The 19,538-nt window shown below is 31.3% G+C and overlaps 1 protein-coding gene across 1 annotated transcript; it reads right to left on the reverse strand.

Moving 5' to 3' along the window:
- Nucleotides 1-9,613: 9,613 nt before the first annotated feature.
- LOC142331654 (glucose dehydrogenase [FAD, quinone]-like) lies at nt 9,614-11,614 on the reverse strand. Its single transcript, XM_075377676.1, has one exon. It carries the CDS (start codon nt 11,612-11,614, stop codon nt 9,758-9,760), a length of 1,857 nt encoding a protein of 618 aa, XP_075233791.1. The 3' UTR covers nt 9,614-9,757.
- Nucleotides 11,615-19,538: the final 7,924 nt, after the last annotated feature.

Raw genomic sequence — 19,538 nt, forward strand, 5'->3', positions numbered from 1 at the left:
GTTATTGAGATAATTGAAATACGAGTATTAGTTAAATTTCTGTTTTAATAAAAAATAATTTCCGAACACACCGTAATTTTTCCAAAACTATCCTGTGAATTACTCCAATTTTTTTAGGATCTTTCTTAACATTTCTCAGATATTTGATATAAAATGTAAATAAAAAATACATTTTTTTAGAATGAATATTGTTGAACATTTACATGGTAAATTATGTGAAAAATTTGTCGGTCTTTGGAATAGACTCGTTTATATGCTGAATTATGGAGAAGGTTCTAAACATATTTTCTGTGAAAAAAATTATTGAAATTAGTTTCTAACCCATAAAATAGAATGAAAGTTTTTTTCTTTAATTCTATATGCCTGATTGCATATTCTATGCCCAATGAGGGGATATTGTATGTTATTATGAAAACTCCCAGTAAGGGAAAAGTAGAGAAAGAAATGCTATGAATATTTCCGTAGAGACTTCTCAACAACGAGAATGTTAACTAGCAAATGAGATCGTACAACAGTCGATTCTTACGAAATGAAAGTCTAGAGAGTCGTACTCATCGTGTCACTACACACAAACGTTTGTCAAACGAAACGCAAGAGCAACGATCTCACCTTCAATGCTTAATATTCGAGGAAGGAGAGTTACAGAAAGCTGTACTCAAAAAATTTGATGACGAGACTATCGGTCTAAAAATGAGGTTGCGATGTTCAACCGTCATCGTTAGTTTTTAAATTTAAATGGGATTTATTGATTCCTTTAGCGGAGCTGTGGGAAGTCCTTATCCGAAATAATGGCTGGCCACCAGCCAGTAAAAGCTCCAAGCGCTTTAAATGGTGGACAGGCACTAGCTGGCTGACAGCGACCGAGGCGTGGCGGCTTAAAATGCCGTCTTTTTAACTTGTAACATTTTTAGTTTTAATTTGTAACAAGGGGTGCGCCTCCCCGATCTAGTTTTAATTTGACAAGTAAGCGGTAGGGACACGTAAGCGGGTGCTATACGGCACCCAGCTTAACCGCTCACGCAAGATAGGAGCTCACTAGGAGCATTAGGATTAACGAGGTCGCAAATCTGTTTTGAGGCACAGTAGCCGTTTTTTGGCACGGAACATTTGGTCTGGGTGGTGACGGGAGAGATGCCAGCTAACCAAATGCTGTGCATTTATAATTAAAATTTAATCTTTTTAAATGACAAAGTTGAACCAAATTCTATAAATACAATAATTTATAAATCTACCTTCAAAATACTTTTACTCACACTAGCAACAATCTTCACATAGTTGCTCTCACTATCTTCGGCGATTGGTTTTATTAAAATAAAAGTATTATCTGTCTTTTTTATAATCCATCAGTAAATAAATATTTTATCTCAAAATATAATTTATTACAAACTTTTAAAACAACTAAAATATTCAAATTAGTCTAAAATTCATATAGTTTTGTTTCAAATACATAGGACGTTTTTACTTATTAAACTGGATACAAATATACTGTTTCAGCAACTAAATTTAATAGCAACATGAAATACTAATTATTTGCCTTCTGACAAGCTGAATCCAACACTCGTTGCCAGAACTAGTAAATATCTTCTAGGTTAAGAAGTCATCAGTGGAAAACGGTGTACAGCGACTTTCATTTTGATATATAACTATTTTATAAATTATTTATCTCAATACTTTATAGCTGACCTACATGAGACAGTAAATGTAGCTAATAAAAATAATAAAAACCAATGAACTAATCTGTAATTATATTTTAAATTTAAAAGAATTTGTTTAATCTTTTTTAGAGGTGCATTCAATTTAAATGATTTATTCAGTGTAGGAAATAATTGTGAAGAAAAATGCAAGGCAGTAGAAAAGAAACTGCAGGCTGAGAATATATGTAATACACAACACATCTGTAAGTTATTAATCTTTTTAATAATAAAAGAATATATAACTTTTGTTTTAAACACAAATGCAAAAAGAAACTGATTGATTATTTAAAACAGCTATTGAAAAATGGTTTTATATTATTTTTATGATGATAGCAGACAAATACCATTGAAACAAAAATAGCTTATCTTTATACATTATGAAAAATAATAAATTAATTTATTATACAGAAGACCCAGGAGGAGTGCCGAATTTGAGGGGCTGATTCTGGAATCCAAATAAAAACATTCATGTGGGTAAATGCCTTAGCTCGCTTCATTTCCCCTCTGTTTTTCATGATGTAATTTTTCAATAAAAACTTATCTTAAGAACGAATTGAAATATTTTAATAAAATTTGGAGTACATGTTACCCAACAACATAAACAGAATAAATACGTTTGAAAATTTCAAAATGGTAGACATTAAAATTTTTTATCATTAATAGCTGCTCCATTAGTATTAGTTTTATAAAATTATGTTAAAATGTTAACCTTTTATTGCGAACAAAATTATACAGTTTTTCAAAATGATTGATAAATAGCTGAGTAATGGCTGATGATCACAACAGTTATGCAGTCTGACAATTTTGTTTCCTGTTTTCACTTCCTTAATTATTGAATTAAAAATAATGGTTAATTTATATTAAAAAAAAATACAGTTGGCAGAGGGAAAATGAAGCAAGATAAATCATTTGTTCACATGAACTTTTTTGTTAATTTTGACATCCTTAATCAGTTCTTTAAGTCTGCTAACACCTCCTGAAACATCTGTATATTATACCATTTATTTGATATGTTATGCACAGTGTCAACATCCATAGCAGGATATTAGCATTTTACCCTTCATCCAGAAGGAACTCGGTTCAAATCCTGTTCAAGCATTACATTTTTGATATGCTACAAAATTTCCACTCCATATTCCTTTACAAACTTCAACCTTTTATAGGCAATTAATTCAAAATTATCGAAACTTGAAACCTGTATATGTTAGAGTATTTTGAATAAAATTTTAAACTTAAATTTGAATAAAATTTTATTACATCTACAAGTAATAATGCTTTGTTGTAATTTATAGAGTTTCCTTTGAATGATTTATCATTTATTTATTTATTCATCCATACAGCAACAGCTGAATGATTAATAACAGCTACTGGTGGATGATAATGAATTTTGTAATCTGCAAAAAATGCCACGTGAGAGTCGAACCCTGATTTTGGAATCTCTGGATGAAAGTCAGAGATGTTACGATTCTCCCATGATGATCAGTGCAGTTAATTAATTATTTATTTGTGAGATACCAGTAAATTAAGATTAAGAAATTTTTATTTTGTCTTCTAATGTAGTTATGAGAACTGTAAAGCACAGGATTTTGGAAGTTATATATGTAATTTCCCCCTCTATGAATCATGAGACCTTGTTGATGGTGAGGGGGCTTGATTGCTCAGTGATACAGTGTAGCTGGACCAAAGATGCAACCACACAAGAGAGATATCAATTGAGAGCCAGACTAAGGAATGATTCCTCAAAGAGGGTAGCAGCTCTTTTAGTAGCCGCTAAGGGTGTAGGTCAGGAAGACTTAAAACGGCCATATCAACATCAAACAATCTTCCGAGTACTGTGCAGCTGAAAGCAATGGAAAACTACAGCTGTTTTTTTTCTAAGAAAATGTAGCTCTTTGCATTTTCATGCAACAAAGGTGGAAATGCCTTCCTTGGTAAAGTAAAGCTATATTCTGACAAAAAAGGGGAATGAAAGAAATGACGTAAAAGAACTATTACAGAGTGTGAGCTAAGGCTGTCTGCAATTTAAGAAAATGTATTATTTTTTTAACTTTTTCTAATAAATTTTGTTGAATATTTTTGTGAAAATAATTTTCAAATTATAATGACATCAGGTTATATATAACATTACACAATAATAATTCAGTACTAAGCAACAATGACAACAAAAAAATAACATTATCTTCAAATTTAAGACTTTGTAATTTTTTGTTTAAATAATATTCCATATAATTTCATTGCAAAAATTACAAAATAAAAACTCATCAAAACTGCTCCATTTCATTATAATTAAGGCTTAAATCTAATTCACATTACTATAAAGCTTTAGAAAAGGCTTTTTTAAAAAAAAACATCATGAGGTCAAATTGAGAACCTTCTATTTTATTTTTGAAGCCTTAAAACATACAATAAAAATTAATTATTACATTATATTCAGGAAAGTGTAATTCTGAAATTAAAATGTAATTATAAATAAAGAATAAAATAATTCTTCAAAAAATCCTTTTTCTTCAATTTAAATTAACATACTATGAATTCATTACAATTAAATCTGGTACGTGTTTCAAAACAATATTCCTTATTAATTAAAATAAAAATTTTAATTATTAATAAAACATCCACGGCAGGATATTTATCAGCAACATAAATATCATGCTTACGCCTATGATAATATCATAGGTAATGTTTCAGCCTTTCATCAGGAAGGTTCTGGGTTTGATCCTGGTAAGGCAGAGCAATTTTAATATGCTACAAAATTCCATTTTATGTTTTCATGCATATGCTTTATATAGCAAATTAATTATCATAAAAAAGGTAAGATAAGATTAAAAATAAAGTAAAAACAAAAATACTATACATTTGTATACTAACATTGTCATTAACAATGCCCGTTAAAAACAACGGGCAACAAAAAAAAGAAAATGAACTTATTTTATTAATTTTTTTTACGAAACACATCAGCATTTCAAATACAGTATAAAATTATTAATCAAATCCAACATTACTAAAAATTTAATACAAAAATAGTGTCAATGTATTCAAAGTCGATTATCGGCAACTAGTTATTGGAGAGAAGTTGCCTGGCTTTACCTGATAGCCACAAGACAGGAAACCTAGAGTCTACAGTTATGGAAACTTGAATTTGGTCGACGGACAATGCCCTGGCAAGATTGTGAGCAAGCAAATTTCATCTGTACTATCGAATAATATTTTGTTTTATTTTTGCTATATTTTTGTTCACAGTGGTCAAGAATGAAAATTAATTAAAATTAAACTTTTGAAATAACAAACTAAACCAAATTTAATAAATACAGTGACTGTTTTTAATAACTTATTTAAAGTATTTTTAGTTGCTCTTACGACCACATAAGTGAAAAAAAAGTAAAATATGAAATGAAAAAATGTAAAAAAAATAAATGTAAAAAAATATAAAATATTCACAATAGTTTGCATTTGTTCTTATCCTGGCTGAGCTAATGTTACTGCTAGCATTTATATTTTTTAGTAAACAGATACACATTTAGAATGTGATTAAAAGATGTGTTTGATTTTAGTCATGTCCATTCATTTAGTATATTGTTGTACGTTTATCATATTCAACTGTGGTATAATGCAGTCTTTTTTTTTTTTTTTTTTTAAAGTGGAATAACGAGATTGTTATTAATGTTGGTAGATCTGTAATTAATGTCTATGAGATTACTGGTGAATAATGAATTTATGCAAACAAATGAAGACAAAGGTCATACACAAAAGTAACAAAATCCTTCACAGATAGGTGACCCCAGACTTCTTCCTTTAAACTCAATACATTTCACATAAGCAATATATGTATGTATGTGTGTGTGTATGTCTGTATATGTGTGTGTGTGTGTGTGTGTGTATGTGTGTGTGTGTATGTATGTATGTGTGTGTGTGTGTGTGTGTGTGTGTGTGTGTGTGTGTGTGTGTGTGTGTGTGTGTGTGTGTGTGTATACATACATATGCTAGGATGCTTGGACAAAACGTATGAGGAATACATGATGAGAATAAACATAAAGAAAACTAAAAGCATAGTATTGCTAAATAAGAATACAAGAACAAGAATACAATTAAGACAACAAAAGATAGAACAAGTGAATCATTTAAAATATCTCGCCAGGAAGACTGTAAAAAATCTGCATTGCATTACTTCTTTTACTTGCACCATATCCTTCAGCGAATCTTGGCGATCATATAGAAGATCGCTGTCATGATTGTCTAAAAATATCAACTGGATCTTTAATACAGTGGTTTTCTATGGCCTTCTGCACCCCAATCCTGTTGACCACCTTCTGTGGGACCTCCGCCTTTTGGGGACAATTTCTCACCCAAAGGTAATAGGTTTCTCTGACCCCTACTTGCTCACCTGTTGGCCATTAGCACTCAGTAAGGGGGTAATCTTTATCCTGAGAGTCACTCGGTCGGGCTATCAGCAGTGTCTAAACACTGGGCAATGGGGTTGCCAAATCCTTACGGCAATATACTGCAGTTAAGAATTAAAATACTGATAGAAGTGGCCAAACAGACTCTTAAGTCTGTTAGCCATAAAGAAGAATTGCTATGTTAGCATTTGGATGAAAATCTGAGAAAAAAGTTGGCAAAATGCTTCGTTTTGAATGTAGTGTAATAAAGACCAGAAACTTGGGCTATGAGGAAAAATGATAAAAGATTAAAAGTGTTAAATAAGTAGATATTGAAAAGTGAGAATGAGGAACTGAAGAGATGGAAATTAATTAAGGAACAGAAAAGGAAATCGGATAGAGTAATTGCTAAGATGAAAATATATATTAATGGAACTGAAAGCAAGGTGGAAGGAAGAAGGTTTTAACTAATTGACATCAAGTTGGAAGGGTAATATGAGCAAACAAAAAAAGTTGAAGGAGAATCTATATTTATCTATTTTTTCTTTCCATTAATTACAAACCTATGTCCAATTATAGATACCCTAAATTTTTCCTGATGAGTATTGATTGAATCTTATAAACCATGAAAAATGCAAATATGACAGGGATCTGATACCAGAAGTTTCAATGAAAGGCAGAGATGCTATCACTGATCACAAAGGTTAATAATACATAATATATAAGTATGGAGAAAAAGATATAGAGAGAGAGAGAGAGAGACAGAGAGAAAGATATGATTCATTTAAGTTGGTAATACTGACAGAAGAGACTAGAAAATATTATAGTAAAAACATTTATGTTCATCTTAACTTAGCTATAAATGCATGTAGAAATTGTTTTCACTTTTTTTGGTGTCTTTTCAGTTGTTTCCATTGGCTGTTTGGTTTCTGGCTTGTAACAGTGAATACATATTTCATCTACTGGTAAAAAATGTTGAAGAAACCAACTAAATCATATTTAAATAGGCCTGAACACATTTAAAAAAGTGTTTTGATTGACTGTTAACAAAATACAGCACCCCATCGAGAGAAATCTTTTTCATACTCAAAATATTCTGTAAAATGTAAAATTAGGCCTATCACGATGTTTGTAATGTCAGCGAGTTCATATACTATACCTACATTTGACTATCATTTAACAAGCATTGTGGATTTTTGTGATGATTACATCGGTCAAAGGTCTTTGGCTATTCTGACCATTCATTATCTTGTATGCCCATGCTTAAATTCAGCCACTCATTTTTTTGCCATCGAAAACACAGCGGAAGAATCGTTTAAAATGGAATTTAACTTGTTTTGCTATGTGTCGAGGTTAAACCATTTATGTGGTCTGTAAATAAAGTAATGGGACCGGTTCAGGAAAACTTTTTATTTACAATCCAATTATACACAGATTCTATCACGTTCGAAATAATTCCCTTGGGAAGCTACAAAATGCTTCAAATGGTTTTCCCACTTTTCATAGCTGTGTTGGAACTCAGAAACCGGAATATCCTTCAGATGGTCAGTTAAATTTTTTTTATGTTTTCTACTGTACCAAAATGGTGACCTTTGAAGTGTTTTTTAAAGTCAGGAACAGGAAAACGTCGCAGGGACTCAAGTAAGGTGAATAAGGTGGTTGAGGAACTACAGTAATGTTTTTTTTTTTTTTTTATGAAACCATTAATTGAGAGTGCAGTGTAACAAGGTGCATTGTCATGATGCAGCATCCAGGTGTTTGATGGCTGATCTCATGCAGGCAACTCTTTTCCGCAGTCTTTCAAGAATTTCTTGGTAAACATATTCTACGAATATGTTTACCAAGAATATCGTAAAAAATTAGCATGGATTTGATTTATTCATGATGCTATGTTTTTGGCAAAGAAAAACATTCCTGTAGTTCCTCAACTATCTTATTCACCTGACTTGAGTCCCCGTGATTTTTCCTGTTCCCGTCTTTAAAAAAATACCTAAAGGATACCATTTTGGAACAGTAGAAAACGTAAAAAAAAATGTAACCGACCATCTGAAGGATATTCAAGTTTCTGAGTTCCATCACTGCTATGAAAAATGGGAAAACTGTTTGAAGCGTTTCATAGCTTCCCAAGGGAACTATTTCGAAACTGATAGATTCCATGTACAATTGAATTGTAAATAAAAAGTTTTTCTGAACCGATCTCATTACTTTATTTACAGACCTCATAAAACAATGTACTTTATAACAGCTAAAACTTAATTTTTACGTATAATTTCAGAACATGACAAAACTTGCTTGTTTTACTTGAATGCCACAAATAAGCAACTAAACACACACGTCTAAATTTTGAAGGAAGCCATCCAAGGAATTATACTTCATGACAAACATCATAGTCATTTGGTCATACTTGCGCTACTTCTGTGTCAGGCTGAGGACTTTCTGAAAAACCCTTGTAACATAAAGAACAAGCAACTAGACATATGACAGAATCATTAGTTCAAAGGCAAGAATTGACAACAGCTTGTATATAAAAGTCGCAGAATAATTTATAAAAAAATGAATGATGTACATATTTCACACTTACAGTTTGCTTAGTATAAACAAAGCCTGCACAAAAAACCACTGACATATTACAAGAATCTCTCAATAACAACAATCACACCACCAGAAGCATATGACTGGAATCACAACCTTAACGCAAGCCTTATAATTTGTTATTTTCTTACCGGTTACACATCAAAACAAACTGTACATTAGCATCGACCAAAATATAGACGGCCTACAAGCAATAAGTATAGCTCAACAAGTGAGCTTATGTTCCATTCAGAACATAATTTCTTGTTTTGATTTTACCTTCTGTTTTTCTATTCTTTAATTTCATTCAACTTTTATTTATTTTATTTCCCTGGGGTGGTTGCAGATCATGTAGCCCTTCTATAAAAAAATGAGACTATCTCTACTCAGCGGGAGAAATAAATGCAATAATCAAACAAAAATAATTCTACACACACATCCACACACACACACACATCCACACACACATACACAATATACACTACACTCAACCAAGTCTACAAATGGATTCAACCCTTTCTATTTTTCTGGGGGATAAATTTTTACAATTCAAATACAGTTATACAGCATGAGAAACATCCAGACACTCTACTGTACAGATACCACTAAGTAATGTCATCATATTTCTATAAAAAAAATGAAATTGTATAATTTATTGAGTTATTTTTCTTCATCTATACCTGTATAGGTGTATCTATCTATATCATTATATTGATCTGCATATCAAACAAAAGGATGAGTGACAGTGACTGCTGATTTAGTTCAGGTGCTGCTACTTCTAGTAGGTAGGTAAAGCTATAAAGAAGATTTATAGTCAAATTTCTTAAAACTTTCTGTAAGTTAAATAAACAATTGCAAAATTTTCAGTATTACAACTTATGAAAAATTATAGTTTGATTATAGTTTATTGATTTAGAATAAAATATATAATATATCAACCAAAAAATAATAAAATAACCAAGAATATCAGCAGCATTATATTGAAATTTATGTTCAGTCCAGATGTTTAAAAAAAAATCACAATTTCAATCCGTCAGATAGAATATTCTAAATACCGTAAAATAAAAGGTTCCTTCTGAAATTATAATTATTATCTTGATTATATATACATATACTCTACATCTTAAGATTCTTCCAGGAATCTTTTATAAAATCCGAAGCTTTTTCTGCTATCATCATTGTAGGTGCATATGTATTACCGCTTGTTATATCTGGCATAATTGAAGCATCAACCACTCTTAGATTATCCATACCGATAACTTTAAGAGTAGGATCAACAACCGAACGAACATCGTCGGGAGGTCCCATTCTGCACGTACCAACGGGATGAAATAAAGTCGTCCCGGCTTGCCTAAGTATACATTCCCAGTATGCATTTGTTCCTTCTTCGATACTGGTACATCCATCGTATTTAAAATAAAGCACGTTCGCATTTAATTTTTGCATCGCGCTTGTCTTTACGAATTTTTCTACATAATTTATACCTCGAAGAAACCTTTCCAAATCTTCCTTCTCATTAAGATAGTTTGTGAAGATTTTCGGATTAGCTAAAGGATCTGCAGCACCGCTCAGAAGAATTTTTCCTAATGATTTAGGCCTTATTAATGTCGGTAAAATCGCGATTATATCGCGATCTTTATTTATGTTTGTAATAAATTCGATTTTAGCAGTATTATATCTTAAAAAGCTCATGCCTATTTTAAGTTCATCGGGTGAATTTTGAGGGAAAACGTAGTGATGAAATTGCATATTTGGAGAATGACTATTCGTATCTTCTAAGTTTAAAAATCCCATCAACGATAAAATCCCGTTTTTTGTCAACGAGCCGTTTCTATATCTCAGAAGATCGTACACGTTATCCAAATAGTTTGTTTTTTCAATAGGTAAAGGACCTAAGGATACAAATATCGGAAGTATTAAGTGATCTTGGAGATTTTCTCCAACAGGAAGACCTTTAACCGACGCTATACCTAATTCTCTTAAATGATTTTCCGGCCCTATTCCAGATAACATTAACAATTGTGGAGAATTTATCGAACCGCACGAGACAACTACTTCTTTTTTTGCTGTAAAATTGTATCGTTTACCATCACGGTTTATTTCAACTCCGGAAACAGCGGTATCTTTAAATAATAGTTTCGTAGCAAAGGATTTCTGTAGTACATGCAAGTTCTTTCTATCTCTAATCGGGGATAAAAACGCTCTAGCTGTACTCCACCTTACGCCGTTTTCGATTGTTCCTTGACAGTTAGAATAACCCATGGGAAATCCTCCGTTTACATCATCTATTACATTTTGTCCCATTTCTTTCGCGGCTTCGAAAATCAGATCCGCGACTTTATCGTACGCGTGGTCGAAAATATCAGATGTGATTAAATAACCGTCCGTACCGTGAATATTACCTATCCTTAAATTGGGTATACTTGTATTTTCCGATTTTTTAAAGTACGGTAATACGCTTTCGTAATCCCAGCCGGGATTGCCGTAACCTTTCCATCTATCGTAATCGCTTTTTGCGCCTCTTACGTAAAGCATAAGGTTAAGGGAACTGCAACCCCCGAGCGATCTACATTGACGCCAAATACACTGTCCGTTAGGATACCCTTCACAATTGCCCGGTTGCCGTTCGGCGATGTACAGCGTACTCATCGATTGCGGAGGATCAAAAGCGAAAGCTGGAACATCGCTGTTCGCTTCCGGTTCACTTCCCGCCTCTATCAGCAATACCTGCCAATCAGGATTTTCCGTTAAACGATTCGCAATTATAGAACCTGCAGTGCCGGCACCTACAACTATGAAGTCGTATTCTGTTGCGATACTATTTGATTTTAATGACTTCCCTGCGTCTTCTGGATAAGGTCCGGCGAGTTGACATTGTAAATTAAGAAGTGATCCCAGGAAAAGACAGAAATAGGATTTTGCTAGTCCATTTCCGATGTAATTTGCGCAGGAACTTTGAAAGCACTGATCCATTTATTTCCTGAAACATGATATATTTAATCGAATAAGAAAATTATATTACGAAGTAATTTCATCTTAAATCAAATTTTTTAATTAAAAGACAAAATTAAGCTATTGTACTTTTTTCTTTTATGTAAGCTAATGTAATGTATGCAGTTATTTTACATATCGGCAAACTCACAGACATAAAAGTTGCGCCTGAGAACAGGAATACGGCTGAAATTATGTAATTCTTCTGCATTATGTTACAAATGTAAGTGAGCGTAACTGTATTCAGAGATCTCTGATTTTATGCAGAGTTCTTACAGTTATTTTTCTAATTTTATGGATATCAAAATTAATTATTTTTTCATAGCAGCATTACCTGATTTTGTATTTATTCCACTGCTCTACAGATCGGGAACCTAAATGCGAGAAACAGGATGCTGTATCTGAGTAGAAGTCATGGCACAACCTCAGGTTATAGTCTAAGAAGATGCGGCATACATAAAAATCCACAGAAAGCTGTTGAAGGACACTGTTTTCTAAGCAAGCATCAGCCTCCTATAAATAAACTTATTTATCCCGCATGTAGACTTTTATGCCTTTGAGAACAGGTAACTATCAAAAAATGTACCATAACGGGTGGATATCTGTGGAGAAGCACAATAAAGGAGTCATTTTTGAAAGGGGGAGCAACCTCTTTCAGTAGTATGCCAACTAACTGACGGTTCTTATTTTACTGTATAATATAACATATATTAAGTTTTAAGTGCAGCTCAAAGAATATTTTTATATCAACAATTGGTAACCTATAGTTTTATGACCTTACTCTTCATTGAATATTTAATTCGTAAACAATTTTTTTTTAAGAAAAACTTTTAACAAAAAACTCAAAATCAATTACAGATTCAGTTTTCTAATTTTCAAGTTTTTTCTATTTAAAAGTAATGCTAATATAAAAGAAAGAATATTTATATATTACTTTTTATACGTAACTTTTTTTAAATTTCCATTTTTCTTTTATTCAAGCGTCTTTTTAGACTTCCCAAAGATTGATAAGGTCAGGTTATCGGAAGGATTAAGGATATGATAATTCGAAGAGGCGAGGAGAATATTGCACCTAAAGAAATAGAAAACTTTCTTGAAATTCATCTGCTGATACTTGAGGTACAAGTATACGGTGTTTCATCGGATACACTTTGTGAAGAAATAGCCTGCAGTTAAAGAAAATGCAACTTTAAATAGAAATGATGTAAAGAACTTTTGCAAGGGAGACGTAATCCTGTTTTTTGTTTTTCAAATTAAAGTAATAATTATAACAATTATTTTTTATCCTCGGAAGGGTAACAAACTCTTTTCAATTAACCTTTATCCTTCAAAAATTAATTAGTGTTTCAGGCTTATTTACAAAAGTATAACATTTTTACAGTCGGAAAGAATACTTTATTAAATATAAAAATATTTAAACAAATAAATATTTTATTCTCATCAGGATAAAATAATACACATCACATTAGGAAGAGGCGGACATCACATGTTCAATCTGAAAATACTACTCCAATAACTCACAAATAAAAAAAGAAATGACCCAGCATTTGTTTGGATAAATTAAGGGATGTGTGATAAAACATTTTATCAGAATATCACAGAACAATAACAAAAAAGAAATTGAAATCCAAATTAATAACTAAAACGATAAATCAATTAAATAACAAATAATAATAAACATATATAAAATACAGCAAATATATGAATATATTAAAGAAATAAAAAAGTAAAAATTCATAAAACATGTTACAGAAATTATTTTGAAGTAAATTATTTGACGTCAAATGATGAAAATTTAAAAATCTAAAAAACTGTATTGTTTAAAAATTAATTGAAAAAGAAACTGGTACTGTAAAATCTAAAAATATACAAATTATAATTCTGCCCACCAACCAATTAATTATTATGTTTCAGTGCCTTCAGAAGTTATTTTCCAATGTCAGGAACATCTGATAAATTTGTATATAACGATTCACTTCATACAATTTTATCAGATGTTCCTGAGTATGGAAAAATAACTTCTGAGGGTGCTGGAACACAAAAATTACGTTGGTTGGTGGGCAGAATTATAATTTTTATATTTTTATATTATATATACCATCGGGCCATGCTAAATAAAATTACCATAAAATTGTTAAAATATTTTTAGATAAATAAATGGGAAGATGTTAAAGAAGTTAATTTATTTAAAAAAATTGCAAAATAAGCATAAGACCTTTTCTCATACATTTATTTATTGTGTTAAATAAAATGTATAATAACATATACATTTTGTGTATCATTAAAAAAAAAAAAACTTCTGTTATCTAGCTTAACAGAAGTACAAATCGACAAGGCAAAGTTCATAATCATGGAGGGCAGCAGCACTGCTGTTTTGTTTGGCTATGGACAGAGATGGAGATATAACACAACAATATAGACTGAGCTTAGTCCTGCTGAAGAAAGTATCAATCCATTCTAAACAAGAAATGTTGCCCGTTTAAAATAGGTTACTTTATGTTTTGGAACCTGTAATTTCTTCTGATTACGGTAATAATACAATTAAAAATATTCATTTACATTACTGTAATCATAAATGAAATAAATTTAACCTGCAATTAATTACAACAATTTAAGTAAATGCTTCCACTAAAATGGTATCACAGTTAACAGCATTTATATTCAAAGCTGATAGGAATAGATTTGAACATATAGGCATATTGAAATGTAACAAATTGAATATAACTGCAGAATAAAAAAAAAATATATTTTTATCTTAATTTACTAATTAATTAAACAATCAATACTCCCTCAGTTCAGTCTTTAACCAGTTTCCATAGAACTAACTATCTTCTGTGATAGGCCAACCCCTCGATTTCTGAGCTCGACTCAGTTTCACGTCTACTGGAATTAATTTTCAATTTGTCATCGTCAGCTGATGTCTCATCATTGTCCACCCCTATATTTATAATTTTGCTTTCAATGGCATCATCCATTAATGCATCTGAGTTCCAGTAAGAATCCATTATCCCCTGAACTCTTGACACTGATCTTTTTCAGTCTTCTACAGTAACTGATGAAATTACATCTAATGTAATTGCTCTCAGTTCTGTTAATGACATGTGGGACATTATGGTCTCAAATTTTTTTTAACTAGATTTAATTGGGTTAAAATCTGGATGGTAAGGTGGCAATCTGAGCATTGTAATTCCTTTGTAATTTAATATTTTGTCTAATTCATATTACGGTTCTGGGCGGTCTAGTTTGAAAATTTCTAACAGTTTTTTTTTTTTTGTTAGATCTGGGTTGTAGTTAATTTTATTTTTTGGAGCCATTCTTGAATATCTTTTTTCAATGAACTGGATGATGGAGGTTTATATGTTTGTTTATTATGGTAAGGTATGTTATCTATGACGAAAGTGCAATTTGTCAGTAGTCCTGGATAACTTGCTTTTCAATATACTTCAAAAAATGTTCATTTTTTATCTCTTTATGATATACTTCTGTTTTACTTTTTGAATCGTGCATTAAAAAAGCACCATGTATGAATCCCATGTCATCCCCCATCCAAATGAGTCACCATTGAACAGTCACCGGCACTACTATTAACAAAAAAACATAGTACAAAGTCACTTTGCCAGCACTGATTTATCATATGTGTGTGAACCCAAGTTTCATGTAAGTATACAACCGATCTATTTTGCTCAGAAGTTGCACTTTTTCTCAGATACCTAAGAAAAAATGCACATTTAGCAATTACATCATTTCATTCACACAAAATCAGTTTATGTTTTTTCACGTCCTGAACTGAAAACCACAGATTTTATCATTTTCCTTAGCGTTTCCCTACTAGCAGTAAAATTCAGTTCCATGTGACAAAAATTGTGAAATTTTCATATAGTAGGTATTTCCTGATTACAATACTTTTTGATTTGCAAAAGGCATATGACACAGTATGGAGGAGAGGAATCCTAAATGCACTTCATGAACGGGGATTACAAGGTAATCTCCTCTCATTTATTAAGGGTTTCCTCAGTGATCGGTCCTTCCGAGTTTGAGTTGGAACGACTGTATCTGAAAGTTTCACAATAGAAAAGAGTATCTCAGGGATGTGTCCTAAGTGTTACTTTGTTTGCAATAGCCATAAATAATATAACAAACTGCATGAAAAAACCCATTGTGCTCTTTATTTATAGATGATTTTTCTACTTTTTTAGCATGTAGAAGATTAGCTACAAGGTGGGAGGCTGCTTCAAAACACAATAACCTGCTTAGAATCGTGGTGTAAAAATTTACACCATGATTTTTTTCCAGTATATTCTGGATTCACGTTTTTCCCAGAAAAAATAAAGTGCATTTGAGTGTTTGGTGTGGAATGATCGACAACCAATATATTACTACGCCCTTTCACACTACAAGCATAACGATGTGTCACAGAAAGAAATTTGTCTTTAATTTTTAAACAATGAATTCCTTAGTGCTTGAAAACGTTTCATTGAGGAAACAAATTGAGTTGTACTATCAACTTGATGGAGCACAAACACATTTCATGAGGGAAGTAAGACAATTCTTTGATGAAAAATTTACTAATAGACAGGATGCAGAGGCCATTAAGTTGGCCACCCAGAGTACCCAACCTTACCTCTTAGATTACTATTTATGGGGATGGATGAAATCCAGAGTATACAAGTGAAAAGTTGACACACATGATGAATTCATTGCTCGCATTCTCAATGCTGCTGCCCTCATCAAGGAATATGAAGATATCATTAGGTTGGTGAACAAAAAATCTAAGGAAATGAGTTGAAAACTACATCAAGTCAATGGTGCAATTTTCGAACATTTATAGTAGATTAATACAATATAAACCACAGAGTATTTTAAAGAAAATTTTAATTTTTCAAAGGTCCAAATTATTGTAATAAAAACACCTGTTTTCATTTTTACAAATTCATAATATTCTTCTGTTAAGTTTTGTTTTTAATAATAAATAACAAAAGTTGATTTTTTTCCGTAGACTTTATACATCAATTTTTTTAAGAGTTGAATTCTCAAAAGTCTTGATAATAAAATTTATGAATTTATTAGTCATTTAACAGAGTTATTGAATTTCAAACCTAAAATAAAAGCGTTTCTCATCAGTGAAGTTTTCTGCTTTACATAGGATATCATAAAAACTGCAATAGATACAATCTTGGGACTTATTTTATTCGATTTTTCAGGTCAAAAAAATGAACACATCATCAAGTTTACTTCTTTTTATAACCTTAGAAATTTCAGTTTGATCTCATTCACCAGGGGAACTGAAATCGGGCAAAATTCTTCGCTAGCTGTAACTTGATAACAAAGTGTTTTTGGACATGTGTTTGTATGAACTTTTTTCTTTATTTCAAGCTCTAGAGTCAATTTCCAAATTATTTCCCTTTCCCCTTTAAGTATAATTCTATCAACAATGGCTTTGGTACTCCATTAAAGTGGGAACTGCATAGTTGCTCGAAGATCTCATAGAAAACCAATTTCCATATAATTTGAAAGTGAGTAATACAATTGAGATAATTATGGTGGTTATTTCCAAAGAGGAAAAGTAAAAAAAAAAAAAAAACTACAAATGATAAACCAACTATTTCAAACCGCGTTCAAATTATTAAAAAATACATTATCAACCCTGCACTAACATCATTACTTAAGTTCATGATTATTATTATTCTATTGTTTAAGTTTGTACAATGGTAATGTTTTTGGCTAAACTGTTGATAAAATAGGAAAAAATTCTGAATATTTCTACAATTTCCTCAGATTTTACTTTGAAAAAGTCGTGATTATGTTTTAAATAAATCATTTAAGATGAAAAATTATAAAGCTTTTTTTACAGAAAACGTTTTACAGAAAAAACTAGCATTTGTTTATTTTTACATCACCTAGAAAATAGCAAAATATCATTTCATAAGAAATCATAAAACAATTAGCCTGTATTATGTACAAAGTGAACCAATGTTGATTTTTTGTTTTTCCTAATGTGTGCGTTACAATCTATTCAACTAGTAACAGTAAGCAACCTCCCCATGGGCCGATGTGATGAGGATGATATATATGAAAATGAGGAATAGTTTTGTACAGACTCAGGCCAACCTGAGACATGAGGTTAATTAAACCCAACCAAAAAGTACATCGGCATCCATTGCCTAGTTTTTCAAATCAGTAAAAACAACAAACTTTTACTAGGATTTGAACTTCATAAATATACAAAACTTTAAAACCGTTCCAGATAGAATACTGTAACTTTCAGGATAACGTATCGGTCAACTACTTTACTTTTTGAAGAGAAATAGTATTAACCCCTCTTGGAGAATGGCTCAGGGTTGTAACTCACATATTTCAAATGGTAACACCCTTTGCGTGATAGATGATTTTAAATGCTTCTTTAGGACAAGAAAAATAATATAAATAAAAAGTTGGTACGATGTCTGAACCTAAAATGGCAGTGGGAAAAATTCTGGATTTTGAAAATTACTAAATTTACTAAGTTCAAATAATAAAATAAAATTAAAATGAACTAAATAAAAATTTAATCTAATTACAATTTATTTTAGAAGTTAAATTGTTTTCATTTCAATTTAATAGGTAAATAAATAAAAAATTATCACCCAATCAGGCTGATCATTGATGTCTTACTATTGTTGCAAAAATTAAGCTTACTTTACTGTTGTGTAATATTCCATTTGGACTGTTTTATTACTGCACTGTCAATTTCTTATGAGAATCTATTGTGAGTTTGTCTACCTTTACCATACTTGTAAGCCACTTTTGTTATTTACATTTTTTTCCTTTCTTATAATTATTTTTTACTAAATTAATTTTTTCTGTGGCACCTGCTAACACTGCTATCAACATCTCACTTAGTGAACAGTACAGAGTCACACTGTTAATCATGAGGGGTTTCTTTGGTGATAGAATTTGTTCGTATAATGAAGTTTGTGAATTTTTCAGAGCAATATTTAATAATCATAACCATGAAGTCATATTTTAAAAGGTACAGCATCAAAAACCATCTAACAATTTGAAGAAACAGGATATATTAATAATAGGAAAAAACCAGGGAGGCTAAAATTTGCAACAAATCATTACAGAGTATGCAATAATTTATTGAGTATCCTCATTCCTCAATTTGAACTGCTGCACAAGAACTTACATTAGCCAAATTTTAGTGATTTGAACATTAAAAAGTGAAAATTTCAAACCGATCAAAATTTGTCCAGTGCAAGAACTTAATGAAGATGACTATGATCGAAGGCTTGAGATCTATGAAATTATGATGAACAATATTTGTGCACAACCTAATTTATTAAACAACAATTTTTAGTGAAGATGCCACATTTAAAAAAAAAAAAAAAAAATGGGCAATGTAAATCGCCATAATTGATAATGGACTGATATTAATCCACACTGGTATTATGAGGTACATTCATAATATCCAGTCAAAGTAAATATATGGGCAGATATTGTTGGTGGATGATTAATAGGGCCTATATTTATTTATTGACGGAAATTTAAATGCAGTGAAATATGAGGTTTTGCTTCTTCACCATATCATTCCAAACGTTGTTAGTCCCAACTTCCAAAACACTTGGTTTCAGCAAAATGGCCCCACTTCATTTCAATCTTCAGGTACATGAAATTTTAAATGCATTTTTTCCTGGAAGATGGACCTGGCTGAAGGGTCAAATAGAATGGCCAGCAAGATCACCCGACTGGTCAACATTGGATTATTTTCTATGGGGTCGCTTAATCTGAAAATTACTGTGTTCTATCTGGAACAGTTTTAAGTTATTCAACGGTTTCCATACATTTGACTAGCTCTGTAAACATGTCAATAAACATTGACATTGACATGTCTATAAACATATATTTATAAACTCAATTTGTAAGG

The sequence above is a fragment of the Lycorma delicatula genome, chromosome 10 (assembly GCF_047948215.1).
Source record: "Lycorma delicatula isolate Av1 chromosome 10, ASM4794821v1, whole genome shotgun sequence".
Lineage (NCBI taxonomy): Eukaryota > Metazoa > Arthropoda > Insecta > Hemiptera > Fulgoridae > Lycorma > Lycorma delicatula.